The sequence below is a fragment of the Diabrotica virgifera genome, chromosome 2 (genome assembly GCF_917563875.1).
Source record: "Diabrotica virgifera virgifera chromosome 2, PGI_DIABVI_V3a".
Lineage (NCBI taxonomy): Eukaryota > Metazoa > Arthropoda > Insecta > Coleoptera > Chrysomelidae > Diabrotica > Diabrotica virgifera.
In genome coordinates this window covers 17,146,255-17,160,632 of record NC_065444.1, presented here as the reverse complement: position 1 = coordinate 17,160,632, position 14,378 = coordinate 17,146,255, and the positions used below count along the sequence as shown (strand labels likewise).

Genomic DNA, 14,378 nt, shown 5'->3' with positions numbered 1-14,378 from the left:
TCGCATAGGATATCAATGCGGCTGTGCTGTATAAAATCCTAGAATAACAGCTGAGACACTCAAAAAAGTTATTCTTTGAGTGTCTCAACTATTATTCCAACGTCCCCTTCGCTTTTCTGAGTTTTAACTTTATCATACCTTTTTCTCTGTATTATTGTCTGGGTCGCTCTTAGAGAATGGTATTTCACAATATTGTTTTCACACTGCGGCAATACCTTCTGGGTTTGTTATGGTATTTTCACTATTGTCTTTGATGATCTGTGTCCTCGACTTAAATTCTTTCTCTAGATATTTCACTTTTGAGAAATGTGCACATATGGTTTTAATACAATGATTTTTATCCCTTCTGCAAAAGTGTTCTATTGTTATATTTATGGTGCCTATCATTTCTTTTTGTACTGAATTTGATATGCCGTTTCTAAGTTTTCGTCTTTCTTCTACAAGGTTGAGAGTCTTTTCAGTCAACCAATGTGATCCACTTCTTTATGTATTCCCACATTTGTCAGAGTCTTCGGTAGTCATTGCTGGGTCATCTTTTACTAATGCTTCTTTAAAATTTTCTGGGTGATTTGGAACCAATTTTTATTTTTTATATGTAATTGTCTTACTGTGTAGCTTAATGCAGTTCTGCTTGGTAAGATTTTATGGCCGGAACCACAGTCTGCAGCTGGTTTGGTCTTCACATTGGTTACTGAGGCTCCATCGTTTAGTGATAAAAATATAATGAATATGGTTTTCCAAACATCCCGTACTTCATAAGGTGTTTCATTAAAGCTGATGGAGACTTCCGGTTCACCCGGAAGTGAAAATTTTCAGATATTAAATCCGATGTTCTTCAAAGATAAACCTAATGTGCAGTCTACTTAAAACAACCTGTATAAAGAATGAATGGTTAAATGGTTAATAAATTAAAACAAACTAAAATGTTTTAAACGCTGTTTAATAAAAAGGCATAATCTGCATGAAATGTCATGTAATTGAAGAAACAAAATATTGTGATAACATTTGAATATGAATAAAAAAGACAGAATTACAATAAATAAAATGACTAGGTTAAAATTTATATAAATATAAACTATGTAAAGTTATAAACGTCAAATCTTTGTTATTTTATTTTCAAATAATTATTTTATTCTATCTTCTTTAATAATTCACTAATAATAATCTTTTTATAATTGTTTTACCTTGTTTTCCCGTTAAAAACTTGTTTGGCGCCCTGTTATTTTCTATAGGCATATCTCCGTATGAAATATCCTATCACTCTATCCGTATGAAGGGATCACTGTGAAGTCATCCCTTTCTCCTCAAAATGCACTGCACTTTTCTTTTAATTTTTGGAAATTACAAACCTTCGTCTGGCCTGGTAGCCTGATTTTCCAACAGACGTTCTTAATTGGGCTTTTTGGAACAAATACAAAAAGTAACTGAGCAACTTCTTCACCGGGAGGACTTTCTGAACCTGGAGGCCCCCAACATCTACAACCCCAGAGCCAGTTGCAGGACCAACAGCCAAGCCACCAAGAATCTACAGACAGAAACCAAGTGCCATAAGTATAATCTGATCTATTAACTTTCGGCAAGGTCTTGTATATCTTTGATTTGACAATACATTACTTTATTATGTCTTTAATGAAAAATAAACATGATTAGTTAAATTATTGTTTTATTTGCTCCATCTAGATTTTCAGTGTTCATATTTTTTATTAAGACAACGTGTACTCACAACTTGAGAGATTGAGCTAGGCTGACATAAACGATAACTATCATAGTGGACTGAAATATTATTTTACAATAGCATTTCAATTCCCTGTGGTAGTTTATCGCGACGTTTTCGCCTCACGTTGGGCGCCAAAGTGGGCCCAATAATTTTTGTGTTTGTTCCAAAAAAATTCAATTAAGAACGTCTGTTGGAAAATCAGTTTACCAGGCCAGACGAAGCCTTAAGTAGTTTCCAAAAATTAAAAGAAAATGTGCAGTGCATCCATTTTGAGGAGAAAGGGGTGACTTGACAGTTAGTTAGTGGGAGCTTGACAACGAAATAAGAATATTCCGAATTATGACAGACTGACTGGATATTTCATACAGATAATGCCTATAGAAAATAAGGAAAGGGGGCGCCAAACAAGTTTTTAGCGGGAAAACAAGTTAAAACAATTATAAGATTATTTATTATTAATGAATTATCAAAGAAGATAGAATAAAATAATTATTTGAAAACAAAATATCAAGATGTGACGTTTATAACGTTACAACTATGTACGGACATCATATTTTCAATTACAAAACCGATTTCTTCGTCTAATGAAAACAATTATAAAAAATATAATTTTAAGATAAAAAGTCGTCTACAAAAACACAATAAATAAAATCCCTAATCTCTAATATAAGTACGATCCATATATACACTGAAAACAAACAGTGTAATTTTTTTGTCAGCGTCAATTGTTTAGTTTTCATATATTTATCAATTAAATTGTTCATGAATTCGTTTCTGATTTTGAAATAATACAGAGAAACATATTTGCTCATGTAAAGAGTGTTTTAGAATATATTTAAAGTTGGACCGGTATCATATACCGCGCCCAACCTGTGTGGCTAATACTTGCAGTGCAAATGGACAACCTAACATATATGGTATATAATGCCTGATAGTAGTCAAAGTCGGTACAGATTATAAAAAAATCAAAGAAGAAATTCAAATTTATGTTAGAGCTATACGTACAGTTTTAGCGCATGCGCGTTGTGAAAGCGTATGCGCGTTTTGTATATTAAATTAGTTTAGTGTCTTTAAAATGGGTCGTGCAAGCAATTCTTACAAAAAAGGTGACAAAACTCGAAGCCGAGGATGAAATGAAATATTTGGACCGGGTATTATCACACGATAGATTATATCTACTGACAAAGCGGTGGAAATTTCAACAGTTCTTTTCCACTAGGAGAATATACCTCTGTATTTCAGGCACAGACTTTTGCAATCTTGCAGATTGCAAGAGAAAACAACTTGAGGGCCTTCGAATTGCAGCGGATTAACATATGCACAGATAGACAAGCAGCCACTGGGCCTCTTATAAGCCCTAAGGTGGACTCTAGGCTACTGTCGGAATATCGACACGAGCTCGACAGACTGGCGCAACACAACAGTGTTATATTGGTATGGGTTCCAGGTCATAGAGGCATTTACAACTTGTTCGAGCCATTTAAATATTGAATTAATTTTTATCTTGTCTGAGGTGTCATTCACCCTGTATTCAGAAATCGTTAATATATTAGGAGTTCAAAGCGCTGGATAGACACATTCTTCTACTCACAGACATATATGCGTTTTGTCTTGATAATAATTACGTCACATACAAATCAGGTCATATTGTTCTGTTTAATCGGCAGAAACGCTGGGAAGAATTTAACCTTGGTGTATCGAGAATTTCGGTCACATAGTATCGTGAAAGGTTTTGTATTCAGAACTTCTTAACATACCGGGCAACGAACGTCGAAATTCGGTGTGGTTGGTAATATTTTTTAATGGAAGTTCCACAAGATACTGTAATACACGTTTTGACATTCCGGGTTACGGTACAAACATTTTAATTATTCGTGCGGGTTTTAGAATTATCCATATTTAGAGATATACTGTTAATTTTTCGCCCTTTAATATTTTTGCAAACTGTTAACTCTGTGATTGAAAGCTGAATTATAGAAAATAGAAGTACAAAGACTTTTATTTAATCTTCCGAACCGGGGGGTTTGTTAAGAGCGGGTAGCCATTTAAGAGAGCCCCCACACAACTCATACTGGGAGGGTGTACCCGGTCAAACACATGGTAAGATGTATATCGGACGGATATGTGCTAGTAGGGCTGAATTATTGCTGAAACCAAGCAGGAATCAGCTGTCATAACAGGTTTCCTTACTGGGCATGCGCCAATTAAGAGGCACCTGCATACAATGGGGCTGCTTCATGGAGACTTGAGCTGCAAACTCTGTAACAGACAACCTGAAACGGTCAACCATATCTTGCATGGCTGCGAGGCATTGGATCAAAGGGCAAACTTTTTTGGAGACATCGAAGTGACTCAAAATATATCTGGCACCCACCCACTAGACCTGTATAAGCTGGTACAGGGTTCCAGAAGTGGCTGCAGCACGACGGTTCATAACAGACGGCTTCTAGGATCTGACAAACCGCCGCAATATGAGAGGTGTAATGCAGATTGCTGCAAGTACTTGAAATCGCAAGCGAATAAGCAGACATTCAAGTGCAGGAGTTAGTCAAACCCGTGTTCGAGCAGTTGACACAAGGAGATCTTTTAAAACGTTTCTGAGGAAGAAATACTCTACTAGGAATAATGAGTGTTAGGTATAATAAAACATCTGGGCAATATGCTAAGCGTACGTTTGTAGAAAAGGATGTGGTTGGGTTAGGTACTCATCATAGAGCACCTTATACATATGCGCAGCTAAATACAAAGAAAGGATCTCTATGGCCGAGAAAGCCGCGTAGAAAGAAAGTCCGGTTGGCTAAGAAAGCAACCAAACAAGAGCAAGAAGACAGTTTTATAAGAATTTGTTTATTTTTATTTTTCTCCAAATGACGCTTTTTACATGTAGGACACTAATTTTCCGAATATACGGGACCGATTTTCATTATTCTTGTTTTGCTTTATTGATAAGACTGCAGATAGACAACAACTTGTTAGAAAAAAAAAGTTGAAAAATTAATTTTGGCATGCAAAAATTACTAAAATATCGAAATTTTTAGCAATTTTTGAGACGTAACTAAGGCGCCCTAAGAAAAAGGGATATTCATGGGAACTAAAGAAAAAAAATTGTTTAATGAAAATATAAAATAATATTTAAAATTCATGTTCGTATCTAATACAGGAACTGATAAAAATATGTTTGAGAATTAAGTTATTTGTAGTGAGGAACATTTTTGTGGAATTTTCTCAGGAAGATTGTTTATAATTATAATTTCATATGCTCCAGATAAAAATGTTGAAAATGTGGAAAAAGTAAGAACAATTTTAGAACGAAAAGTTGACTACCAAACCCCATTTTTCTATCAACAAAAATTGAAAGATCTGAAAATTATTATACAAAAGATATCGCATTTTTCTTAACGACATTTTTTGTATATAATTTTAAATTTCTAATACAAAATTTTGATAAGCAACTTTGAAATGCAACAAGCATTTTGAAATACACTAAGGTGTATCCTTTCACTCTGAATCCAACACACATCTTTAAAAGATTTTTACACGCTTAACAAAAAAACTACGAGCTTTTCGAAACTATCTACGAGCTGGATTTTTGGTTTACTAATCGCAGTTAACTACTACTTTACTACTCCTACTACATATATTAAACTACTAGTTTACTATATTAGTAAAACCAAGTCCATGAGAATAAATGCAAGAAACAACACGATATTTACTATCGACAACATGCAGACTGAAAATGTGGAAAACTTTACGTATCTTGGAAGTGTCATAACAGAAGACGATATTCGTATGAGGATACGAAGAGCTCAACAAGCATTCAGCATGCTCAACCCTGTTTGGAGGTCTGGCGAGTATACCGCAAGGACAAAAATCCGAATATTCCAGTCAAATGTCATGTCTGTTCGACTCTACGGATGTGAAACCTGGAAAGTGACAAAAACGCTTACAGACAAACTGCAGGTCGTTGTTAACAAATGTTTACGAAGAAATTGTTCATATTTTCTGGCCAAACATCATCAGAAACGAAGATCTACTACACCTGACCCAAAAAAAGAGGGTAGAAAATGAAATAAAGTCAAACTGTCATCAAAACACTCACACATTAATCAATAACTTACAATTGTACATTTATGTACATATTAAACAAATTCTGATATCTTCGACATATTTCGTAAAAGGCCTTTTTAATAATTCTAAGCCTATTACCACTTCTGTAAGATCCTAATGTGTTGCTGACTGCATAACTCCTAGTACCTATTTAACATTTGTCATGTTCATATATTTAATCATAACATATTTCACAATTTTACATTTATGTTCGAATATTTCTAATACCAATATATGGATATTTGATAATGTTTTATTTTCAACATCAACATAAACTTTTCGTTGGCTGAAGTAACAAAATAGTTCATAACGTCGCAATGACAATCTGTCACTGGCATACTTCTAAAGTTCTTTCACCTTTCAGTTCAGTTGACACTCAATTTTCAATATGTGAGGTTCATTCCTTGCATATCACATCCTCGTGGGTTACGAGTCCTGTGTTGTCCTGGGTTATATCCAGGAATATTTGCAACATCCATCTGTTTAATAAACATATATGTAGTATCATTTAAGATCTTAAAACTTTTAAAGGGTTCTTACCCATAACTTTTTTGGTGGCTCACGCATGCATGCTATTGTAAGTATGGCCTCTGTCAATTCTTAACCTTAGTCAACTTTTATAACATTTAATTAGGTTATACTTAATATTTTAGGGCTTAACACCGATGATGGATTACCTATTAATCCGAAAACGTTTTGCTTTGTGATGTAACCTTTATTGGGGTCTTTTAAATATACCTTTTACAAAGGATCTTGTATTTTTTATGATTTATGGTATATAGCCAGTTACAGGAATTTTATTTTCCTCGTGAATTTTTTGAAATAAAGTCAAGAAAGTGGGGTTGGATGGGTCACACACTCCGAAAAAATAGTTCCAGTATTGCAGACTGGAGTGGAATCCTCAAGGGAAAAAAATAGGTCGCCCAGCACAAACTTGGATAAGATTCATCATGGACGAGATAAGAGGTCAAGTAAAGTATTGGAGTGAGGTAAAGGATTAGCGCAAAAGAGAATCCGATGGCGCATTTTCACTGAAGCTCTATGTTCCACTTATGAGTTCGAGAAAATTATATAATCGCAGAAACAATTGACTTCTGATGGGAAATTTAATTGCCCAACAGTTTTGCTTCTTCTTCTTTCTTCACTTTTGGCGTGCATACTAGTGCATTTGCCAGTGACTTTTCGTTCTAAAATTCTTCTTGAGTTTTCAACAACTTTTCAACTAGAATTTATTCGAATTATAGGTGTAGACAACCTTCCGGGATATTTCAACAAAAATCTCAGGTTTGACTCAGTAAAATTAATCCTAAACAGTGCGAATTTTTTTACTTCGTCCTGTGTAAGGAAAACAAGGCTTCATAACATATTTGTTTGGTATTGCTTTCTGCAAGCATGTTATTAGTATTTTTTCTTCATGATTCTTCATAAAAAGAGTACAAAATAGATTTAAAACATTTGTATATAAAAATAAATATTTTACTTTCTAATTGACGCTAACGAAAGAGACAAGTTACAACAACACAACCACTTCTGCTAGACAACTAAATTCGTATCAACTGTTGAAGTAAGTTACTCGGCAATACCCCCTCCACTTTCTCATACAAATAGTAAATTGGCATTGACATCCAGCTGACCACCGATTTAGCGAAGATTCCCATGAGCTCAGGATATTGATGCGTTAGTAGAGCCAGTAGAGCTGTGAAAGAACACAGTCCCGCTGTAAATATAATAAAAAACGGAAGTTCCTTTTTGGGATAAACTGAAACCTCGTGGAATGGAGGGAGTAACTCTCTGTCGGCGCATTCTGTACACGTGGGGTATGGATAAAATAAATGGCCCTTTTCAAGAGGATACGGAAGCATCCTGAAGGTTCCTTCCCAGGTGCAGTAAAGTAAATTCAAAGCACCTTCGACAGCTTTCCAATGAGATAGATGGAAAAACGCGTACGCTAGAGCTTCTGAATCGCCTCGTTTTAAAACGTGTTCGGGAGGTAAGATCAAGGGTTTCATTTCTAAGAGGTATTTAGGAACGTGGGGATTAAACTCGACTGCTCGGTGTATCGCCTCCACAGCAGCCATTTCGGCATTATTTAAACCACGTTTACTAGCGACATCTAGTGAAAACTTATCCGCGACTAATCGAGCTTTTAGTAACGCACTTGTATAACATATAGTCGCAGATTTTGGAAGCGAGATTTCATCGTATCGTGCTAAGACTGCTTGCACGTCTGCGTACGCTTGCATTTCCAATAGGGCTTCTATGAGATTCTCGTGTATGTTGAGGACGTGCATAATCGGAGGTACCTCTTTCGTTAGATCACGGAACACTTTCACTGCTTCTTTGACTTTACCTAACTTTCTGGCACACATCGCTAGTCGGCGTCTTATATAAATGAGGACGTTTGTGTCCCGTCTGTGTTGAGCTTCCATCAAGGTACCTTGATGCTGAAACAAAAAATTGAAATAAGCATCAGCACAATCAGATAAATGAGTACAAGATAAAGTAAATATAAGCCTGGATCCTGCGTACCAAAAAAAGTTTAATAATAGCAAGCTGAAAATTTGTTAATAGCTTAACGGTGTCTAGTCAGATGTATGGGAACATTAGAACAGGAGAAGTTTTAATTTTGGAACGTCATTTTAATTGTAGAACGTGTTGTTTATAATTGTGATAACTAGCAGGTTGTTTTTAAGTTTATTCAATAGCAAACTTTATATAATATATTTATGCAAAAATGTCTGTTTGGCAAATATGTTGGGCATTTTAATAAGTCCGACACACATAACATGTCAAGTGACAGGAATTATGTTGGTGGTAATAGCAGTCTCATTTTTGCATGAGAGTTTAATGAAAGGGTAACAAATCAATTGGCAATTCTGTCCGACAAAATACACGGGACGTTTTCGTAGCCTGACGTTCCAAACCTGTAACCTGTTCCACACCTCAAACTTCCCCTGTTCCAGTGTTCCCGTACATGAAAGTATGTCCGACTAGACACCGTTAAGCTATTAACAAACTTTCAGCTTGCTATTAATAAACTTTTTTTTTGTACGCGGGATCCAGGCCTACTAAAGTTTAATTCAATAAGCGATGCAGGGCATGTAAACAACGATAAATTTAACAGATAATTGTTAAAGATGTTCCAAATGAGTCTACTCGTTCTGATAAGTAACAGTATAATTATGACACTTTATTAATTTTTTCTTTTCTCAACTATTAGTGTTTATTGCATAGTAAGTAAATTATTGTAATCACTGAATACATAGTAAGTCAAAAAATAATCCTATTTAGAAAATTAATGAATAATGCATTCGTACATGCAAGCAACAGTTCTTCAAGAATATTTAAAAACTAACCGAAATGGCAATCTTTATTTTGTTACTGCTGACATCGTCGGCAACTCATACAGGTTCGGACAAGATTTAGGTAGGTATAATATTTCGGTATTGAAATTTTGTAATTTGAATCGATTTGTTAGTAAATATTTAGTCGTCTTTATGGTTAAAAGACAATTATGTTTATGCTGTTAATGTTGAATTAGCAATTATTTGTTGTGCGATTTGAAACTACTTGTACAGTGCGTCCATAAAGTAACCCATAAATTCATTATTTCGTAAACAGGCGACTTTACCGAAAAATCCCGAAACAGGTCGATTTTTAGTTTTAAATTACGATTTTTTGACATATATATCATACTAATGACGTCATTCATCTGGGCGTGATGACGTTATCGATGATTTTTTAAAATGAGAATAGGGGTCATGTATTAGCTCATTTGAAAGGGTATTTAATTCTCTATTCAGTAATATAAACATTAACATAATTATACAGTGTCCAAAAAAAAATTTTTTAAATAAATTAATGGACGCAAAAAGATGAATGTATGTAATTTTTTTAATTCTAAATACCTTTAACTGCTGTCAGAAAACATAAAAATGTTTTATTTAAAAAATAAGCATTGATTTTCGCTTAAACGAAATGTTCAAATTTCCAAGAGGCAGGTGGGTGACAGCTTTAACATTGAATTTAAGCGAAAAGCAATATTTGTTTGTCCAATAAACACGTTTGCCTATTTTCTGACAATAGTAAAACGTATTTTGAATTAAATAAATTACATATATTCTTCTTTTTGTCTCAATTAATTTAATTTAATAATTTTTTTTGAACACCCTGTTTAAATAATTATGTTAATGTTTATACTAATAAATAGAGAATGGAATACCCTTTCAAATGAGCTATCACATGTTCCCTATTCTTATTTAAAAAATCACCGATTACGTCATCAAGTCCAGATGGATGACGTCACTAGTATGATATATATGCCAAAAAATTTTAATTTAAAAATAAAAATCGACCTGTTTCGGGATTTTTCGTTAAAGCCGCCGGTTTACGAAATAATGAATTTATGCGTCACTTTATCGACGCACTGTATACATTTTTATCTGTATAACGACTGTATCTATACGTGGTTCTGATTCTGCTGATGGATTGGTTGAAAATACATGCAGTCCTCCTCGAAAACGAAGTATGTAAAAGAAGCCCTCATAGCGTTTAAGTCATTTTAATCATAATAAAGAAATCATTTTAAATGTGAAAGACAAGAAAATCCCGGGTTAGTGGTTGAAGATATTGTGAAAAAGTGGCCAATAAAGTTGGAGTTTGTGATAGAAGTATGTTTACGGTGACAACAGTAGTACAAACAACTAAGTATATCAAAAATTAAAAATAAAACTTTGTACATAAAATGTACAAAATTATGTACTTTTTGTACATAAAATTGTTGGCAAAAAATAAATTCTTGGTTTTTTCGCCCTGTATAAATGGTTCCTATTATCGGATATGAACTAAAACAATCAGATTCTTTGTCGAGCACTTTTGCAAAATCAAAATATAAATTTCGTATTTTATAAGATAATATATATTCTAACTAAACAAAAAGATAATCCTAAATGCGGCCCTGTTGAAGGCCTAACCTGGTAATGTTTACATCGCCCTGCATCGCTTATTGAATTAGACTTTAGCTATAAACAAATGACAAGAACATGTAAATTGACTACAAACATATTGGGTAATATTCTCACCTGTAAGGCTTGTGACCTTCTGTAGTTACCTTCAGCAACTCTTAGAGCTTGCCTTAAAATTCTCTCTGCTTCAGTTATAGTTGTGGCTTCTTCCTCTGCTAGCAGAATATAAGCTGGAGCACATTCGGAGTTTTTTTCAAGGGCACTGTGGGCCGCTTTCAACCTGACTGAAGGGTTCCTTTCCCTCCAAGCTGTCTGCATTATTTCATATTCTGCTTTACCTAAAGTATCGACATAATTTAAATTATAATTTAAATATCATCAATATTTGTAACAACATATTAATCAGCAATTTTTGTAGAAATATGTCATTATTATTACACAGAAAATACCCATAACATATAGAAATGTTAATTATCATATGAAAAGGTTAGTTATGCCATATAATAAAAAAAGGTATTTTGCATAAAAATTTCTGCATCATATTTTATCAATCTTATACGAGGTATGTCAGAAAATATGAAATTCGCTTAAGAGCAAAGTATCTTCATACTTCACAATTTCGAAAATTGTTATTATGCAAACTTGTTTGGAATTAAAAAATGTTTTAATATGCAATTCTTCTTCTTATTGTAGTACCTATCTGTTGTTGTTTTGAACCATGTACATACATTTTTTAGTCAGGAAATCCTTCACCTTTCTGGTCCTCGTTTATCTTCTACTTTTCCCTGTAAGATTAGTGTCAGCAGTTGATATCTAACCCTGTTCCTAATTATGTGACTAGTGTAATTTGATTTTGGCTGTTTTTATTGTGGTTTACAGCTCTGTTTCTTTGTGTATTCTTAATAAAACACCCTGATTAGTAATGTGATTGGTATAAGATAAAGGAAAAGAATATTCAGGATTCCACTATAAAGCCACATTTCGAATTGCATGTGGAGTCTGTGAGAGTTCACAACTCAACTCCGTACAAAAGTATAGGAAAGATATAACATCGTAGTAACCTTGATTGACAGTAGAATAGCTTAGCCATTTTTTGAAATGCAGATCTTGCTTTCTCTATCCTACATTTGATTTCTATTTGTAGAGAATGGTCCCAATTTTCATTGACATTCATACCAAGGTATGTGTATGTTTTTACGCTTTCTATTGACCATTCACACTGATTCATCCAAATTGCTGTTTTTTCTTAGAGATTCTACATTTTGTTTTCTTAATGTTTAGTAAAAGTCCATATATGCAATTAGTTACATCCTTCTAATCGAAAAAAAAAATGTTTTATTTCATGTTTGCAGATTTTTCTCAAATTACAGATATCAACATCATTTTTATTTATTACAGATATCATATCTCTTCTGTTCCAATAAAAAATAATAAGCAAATTTTTACAAAACAAAATTCATTAAAAATCTAATGAACATTGAAAAGTGAAATAGCCTTTCAATTAGTTAACGTCCGATTGTAACATTTTAGTGCTGTAATTAAATTTTAAGCCATTCGCAGACACACTTCAGATGTAGACACGTTTTCTTGTGAAGTAAGCGACTTCATATGCAGTCATGTCCATGAATGTGTTACATTCACGTATGTGTCCAACAGTAGGTTTAATGGAAGAGTTATACACCAGGATTCTGAAATTTTTTGGCCTACTTGATTCCAGATTTGACGCCAATTGATTTTTTCTTGTGTGTGGGGTTACCTATTCCAGGGGTCACCAATTAGTTTCGCTGAGGGTCCATTTCGAAAACATATGACACTTCCGGGTCTGGATTTATGCTGCCTGTGTCTGACTGTTCTGATTCAGTTTCTTTGTGGATTCTTGTTAAAAAATATCCCCTATAAACAAATCAGAAGGGGGCCGGGCGAAATTTTTGGGCAGACATTGTTTAATATTTTTTTTAACAAATTCAAAACATTACCTTTTTTGCCCTCGAAAATATGTTTTTAGCATTTTTGGGCCATCTTAAATAAAAAAGATCTCTCATTTTTCAGATTTAAAATCGCTTATAACTCGAAAACTATCAACTTTTCAGAAATATGACAAGAGACCTTTATTGTTTATAATTACCCAAGAAACCTAAAAATACATTTTTCGGGGCAAAAAAATTAATTTTGAATTTGCTTAAAAAATTGTTTCACCCGGCACCCTTCCGATTTGTTTAAAGGGGACATTATTAAACAGGAATCCGCAAAGAAATTGAGTCAGAAACATTTTTCATACGAAAGTGGCCTCACACATGGACTAATATGGAAAGGGAAACTAATAATATCTGATTGTTTTTTGGTTACTGCATACTTTTCTGTAAGTTTTCCTGGTACAATAAATAAAATACTCCTACTTAACATATAGTAGAGAGGAAATAAGTATAAAAAAATGCACATGACAATTTTATATTACAGCTAACTTAATTTCAAAATTATTGATTAGTAAGTGTAACAATAAGGGGGAAAACTCTTTACCAAATTAAATTATCAGAGAGAAAAATGACATTTTTTATGTACAACCTGTCTGAAGTTTGGACTAAGTTTAGTTCAACTTAGTCTGATTAGGGAGTTGAGATATTCATCTGTTAAGTGAGATCTCTACCAATTTTTAATAAAGTTCATTCTTGATAAAGCGGCTTCGCACACATACGTTGAGCCAAACATAGTACACAATTTCATGGCCAAACATTTTCAAAATTGCCAAACACTAGGTATATTCTGAATTTATTGACGGTCCACACAAAATTAGCTCACGGTCCGGATGCGGACCGCAGTCCGCTAACTGGTTACCCCTGACCCATTCAATATAGTAAACTTTGTGGCTTTGTTATTATTTTATATGAGTATAATCTATTGAAAATTTAAAACATTTAAAATTTTCGTTACCTGCATCTGCTTCACATGTGAAAAATGTTTGATGGTCTTGTGCAGACAGATTCATATCATAGTATGTGAGTGGCTCCTTATTAGTGGCCCAAAAAAATCTCTGATACTCTGCTCCACGATATAAATTTAGTGGATTCCTCCACACTTTACACTCCGGCACCTGAGGCTGAACATTAGCTGGGCTTCCATTTGTTGAGTTACTGCTTTCTAAGGAATAATTAAAGGCTTGTATTATAAGGAAAAAGTAACACTAGCAAAAACAGTATTACCATAGTCTCCGCTGATCCAAGGACTAATATGATTTATTGATACTTGCTCAATAAATGAGGTACCATATTTTCGAAAATACCACCATTCAAATATTAGAATAAGACCTGAGATAAGAGATGATGTACCAGTTAAAGCTACATAAAACTTCGGAGTTAAGGTACTCAAAAACATGGTGGAATCCCACATTTTTGGAAAATCAGGTTTAATTTATTTTCAAATTAGGTACCATTCATCAATATGTTTTAGTTCCTGTAGGTTTAAAATTTGGTAGGTTTTGTAATCAAATGAAATATTTTTCCGATTTGACAATGACAAACGTCAATACATTTCAGGATACTCGATAAACGTCAAATTTGACAGATACATTCTGGCCAACTCATAATCTTACCAGA

At 33.8% G+C, this 14,378-nt stretch overlaps 1 protein-coding gene across 1 annotated transcript; it reads right to left on the bottom strand.

Annotated features, from left to right (window-relative positions):
* Nucleotides 1–923: 923 nt before the first annotated feature.
* On the bottom strand, nucleotides 924–14,344 carry LOC126879462 (protein ST7 homolog). The gene is made up of 4 exons (XM_050642482.1): nucleotides 13,986–14,344; nucleotides 13,717–13,923; nucleotides 10,906–11,126; nucleotides 924–8,268 (listed from the first exon to the last, which is right to left on the bottom strand). The coding sequence occupies exons 1-4, from the start codon at nucleotides 14,170–14,172 to the stop codon at nucleotides 7,366–7,368; spliced, it is 1,518 nt and encodes a 505-aa protein (XP_050498439.1). The 5' UTR covers nucleotides 14,173–14,344; the 3' UTR covers nucleotides 924–7,365.
* Between the last annotated feature and the right edge of the window lie 34 nt (nucleotides 14,345–14,378).

Excerpts from the sequence above, each read along its gene's own strand:
- LOC126879462 (XM_050642482.1), bottom strand. The coding sequence starts at position 14,172 with ATGTGGGATTCCACCATGTTTTTGAGTACCTTAACTCCGAAGTTTTAT. Across the intron at positions 13,924-13,985 it reads TTGGATCAGCGGAGACTATG|AAAGCAGTAACTCAACAAAT; the intron begins GTAATACTGTTT and ends ATTATTCCTTAG. Across the intron at positions 11,127-13,716 it reads CACATGTGAAGCAGATGCAG|GTAAAGCAGAATATGAAATA; the intron begins GTAACGAAAATT and ends TCGATACTTTAG.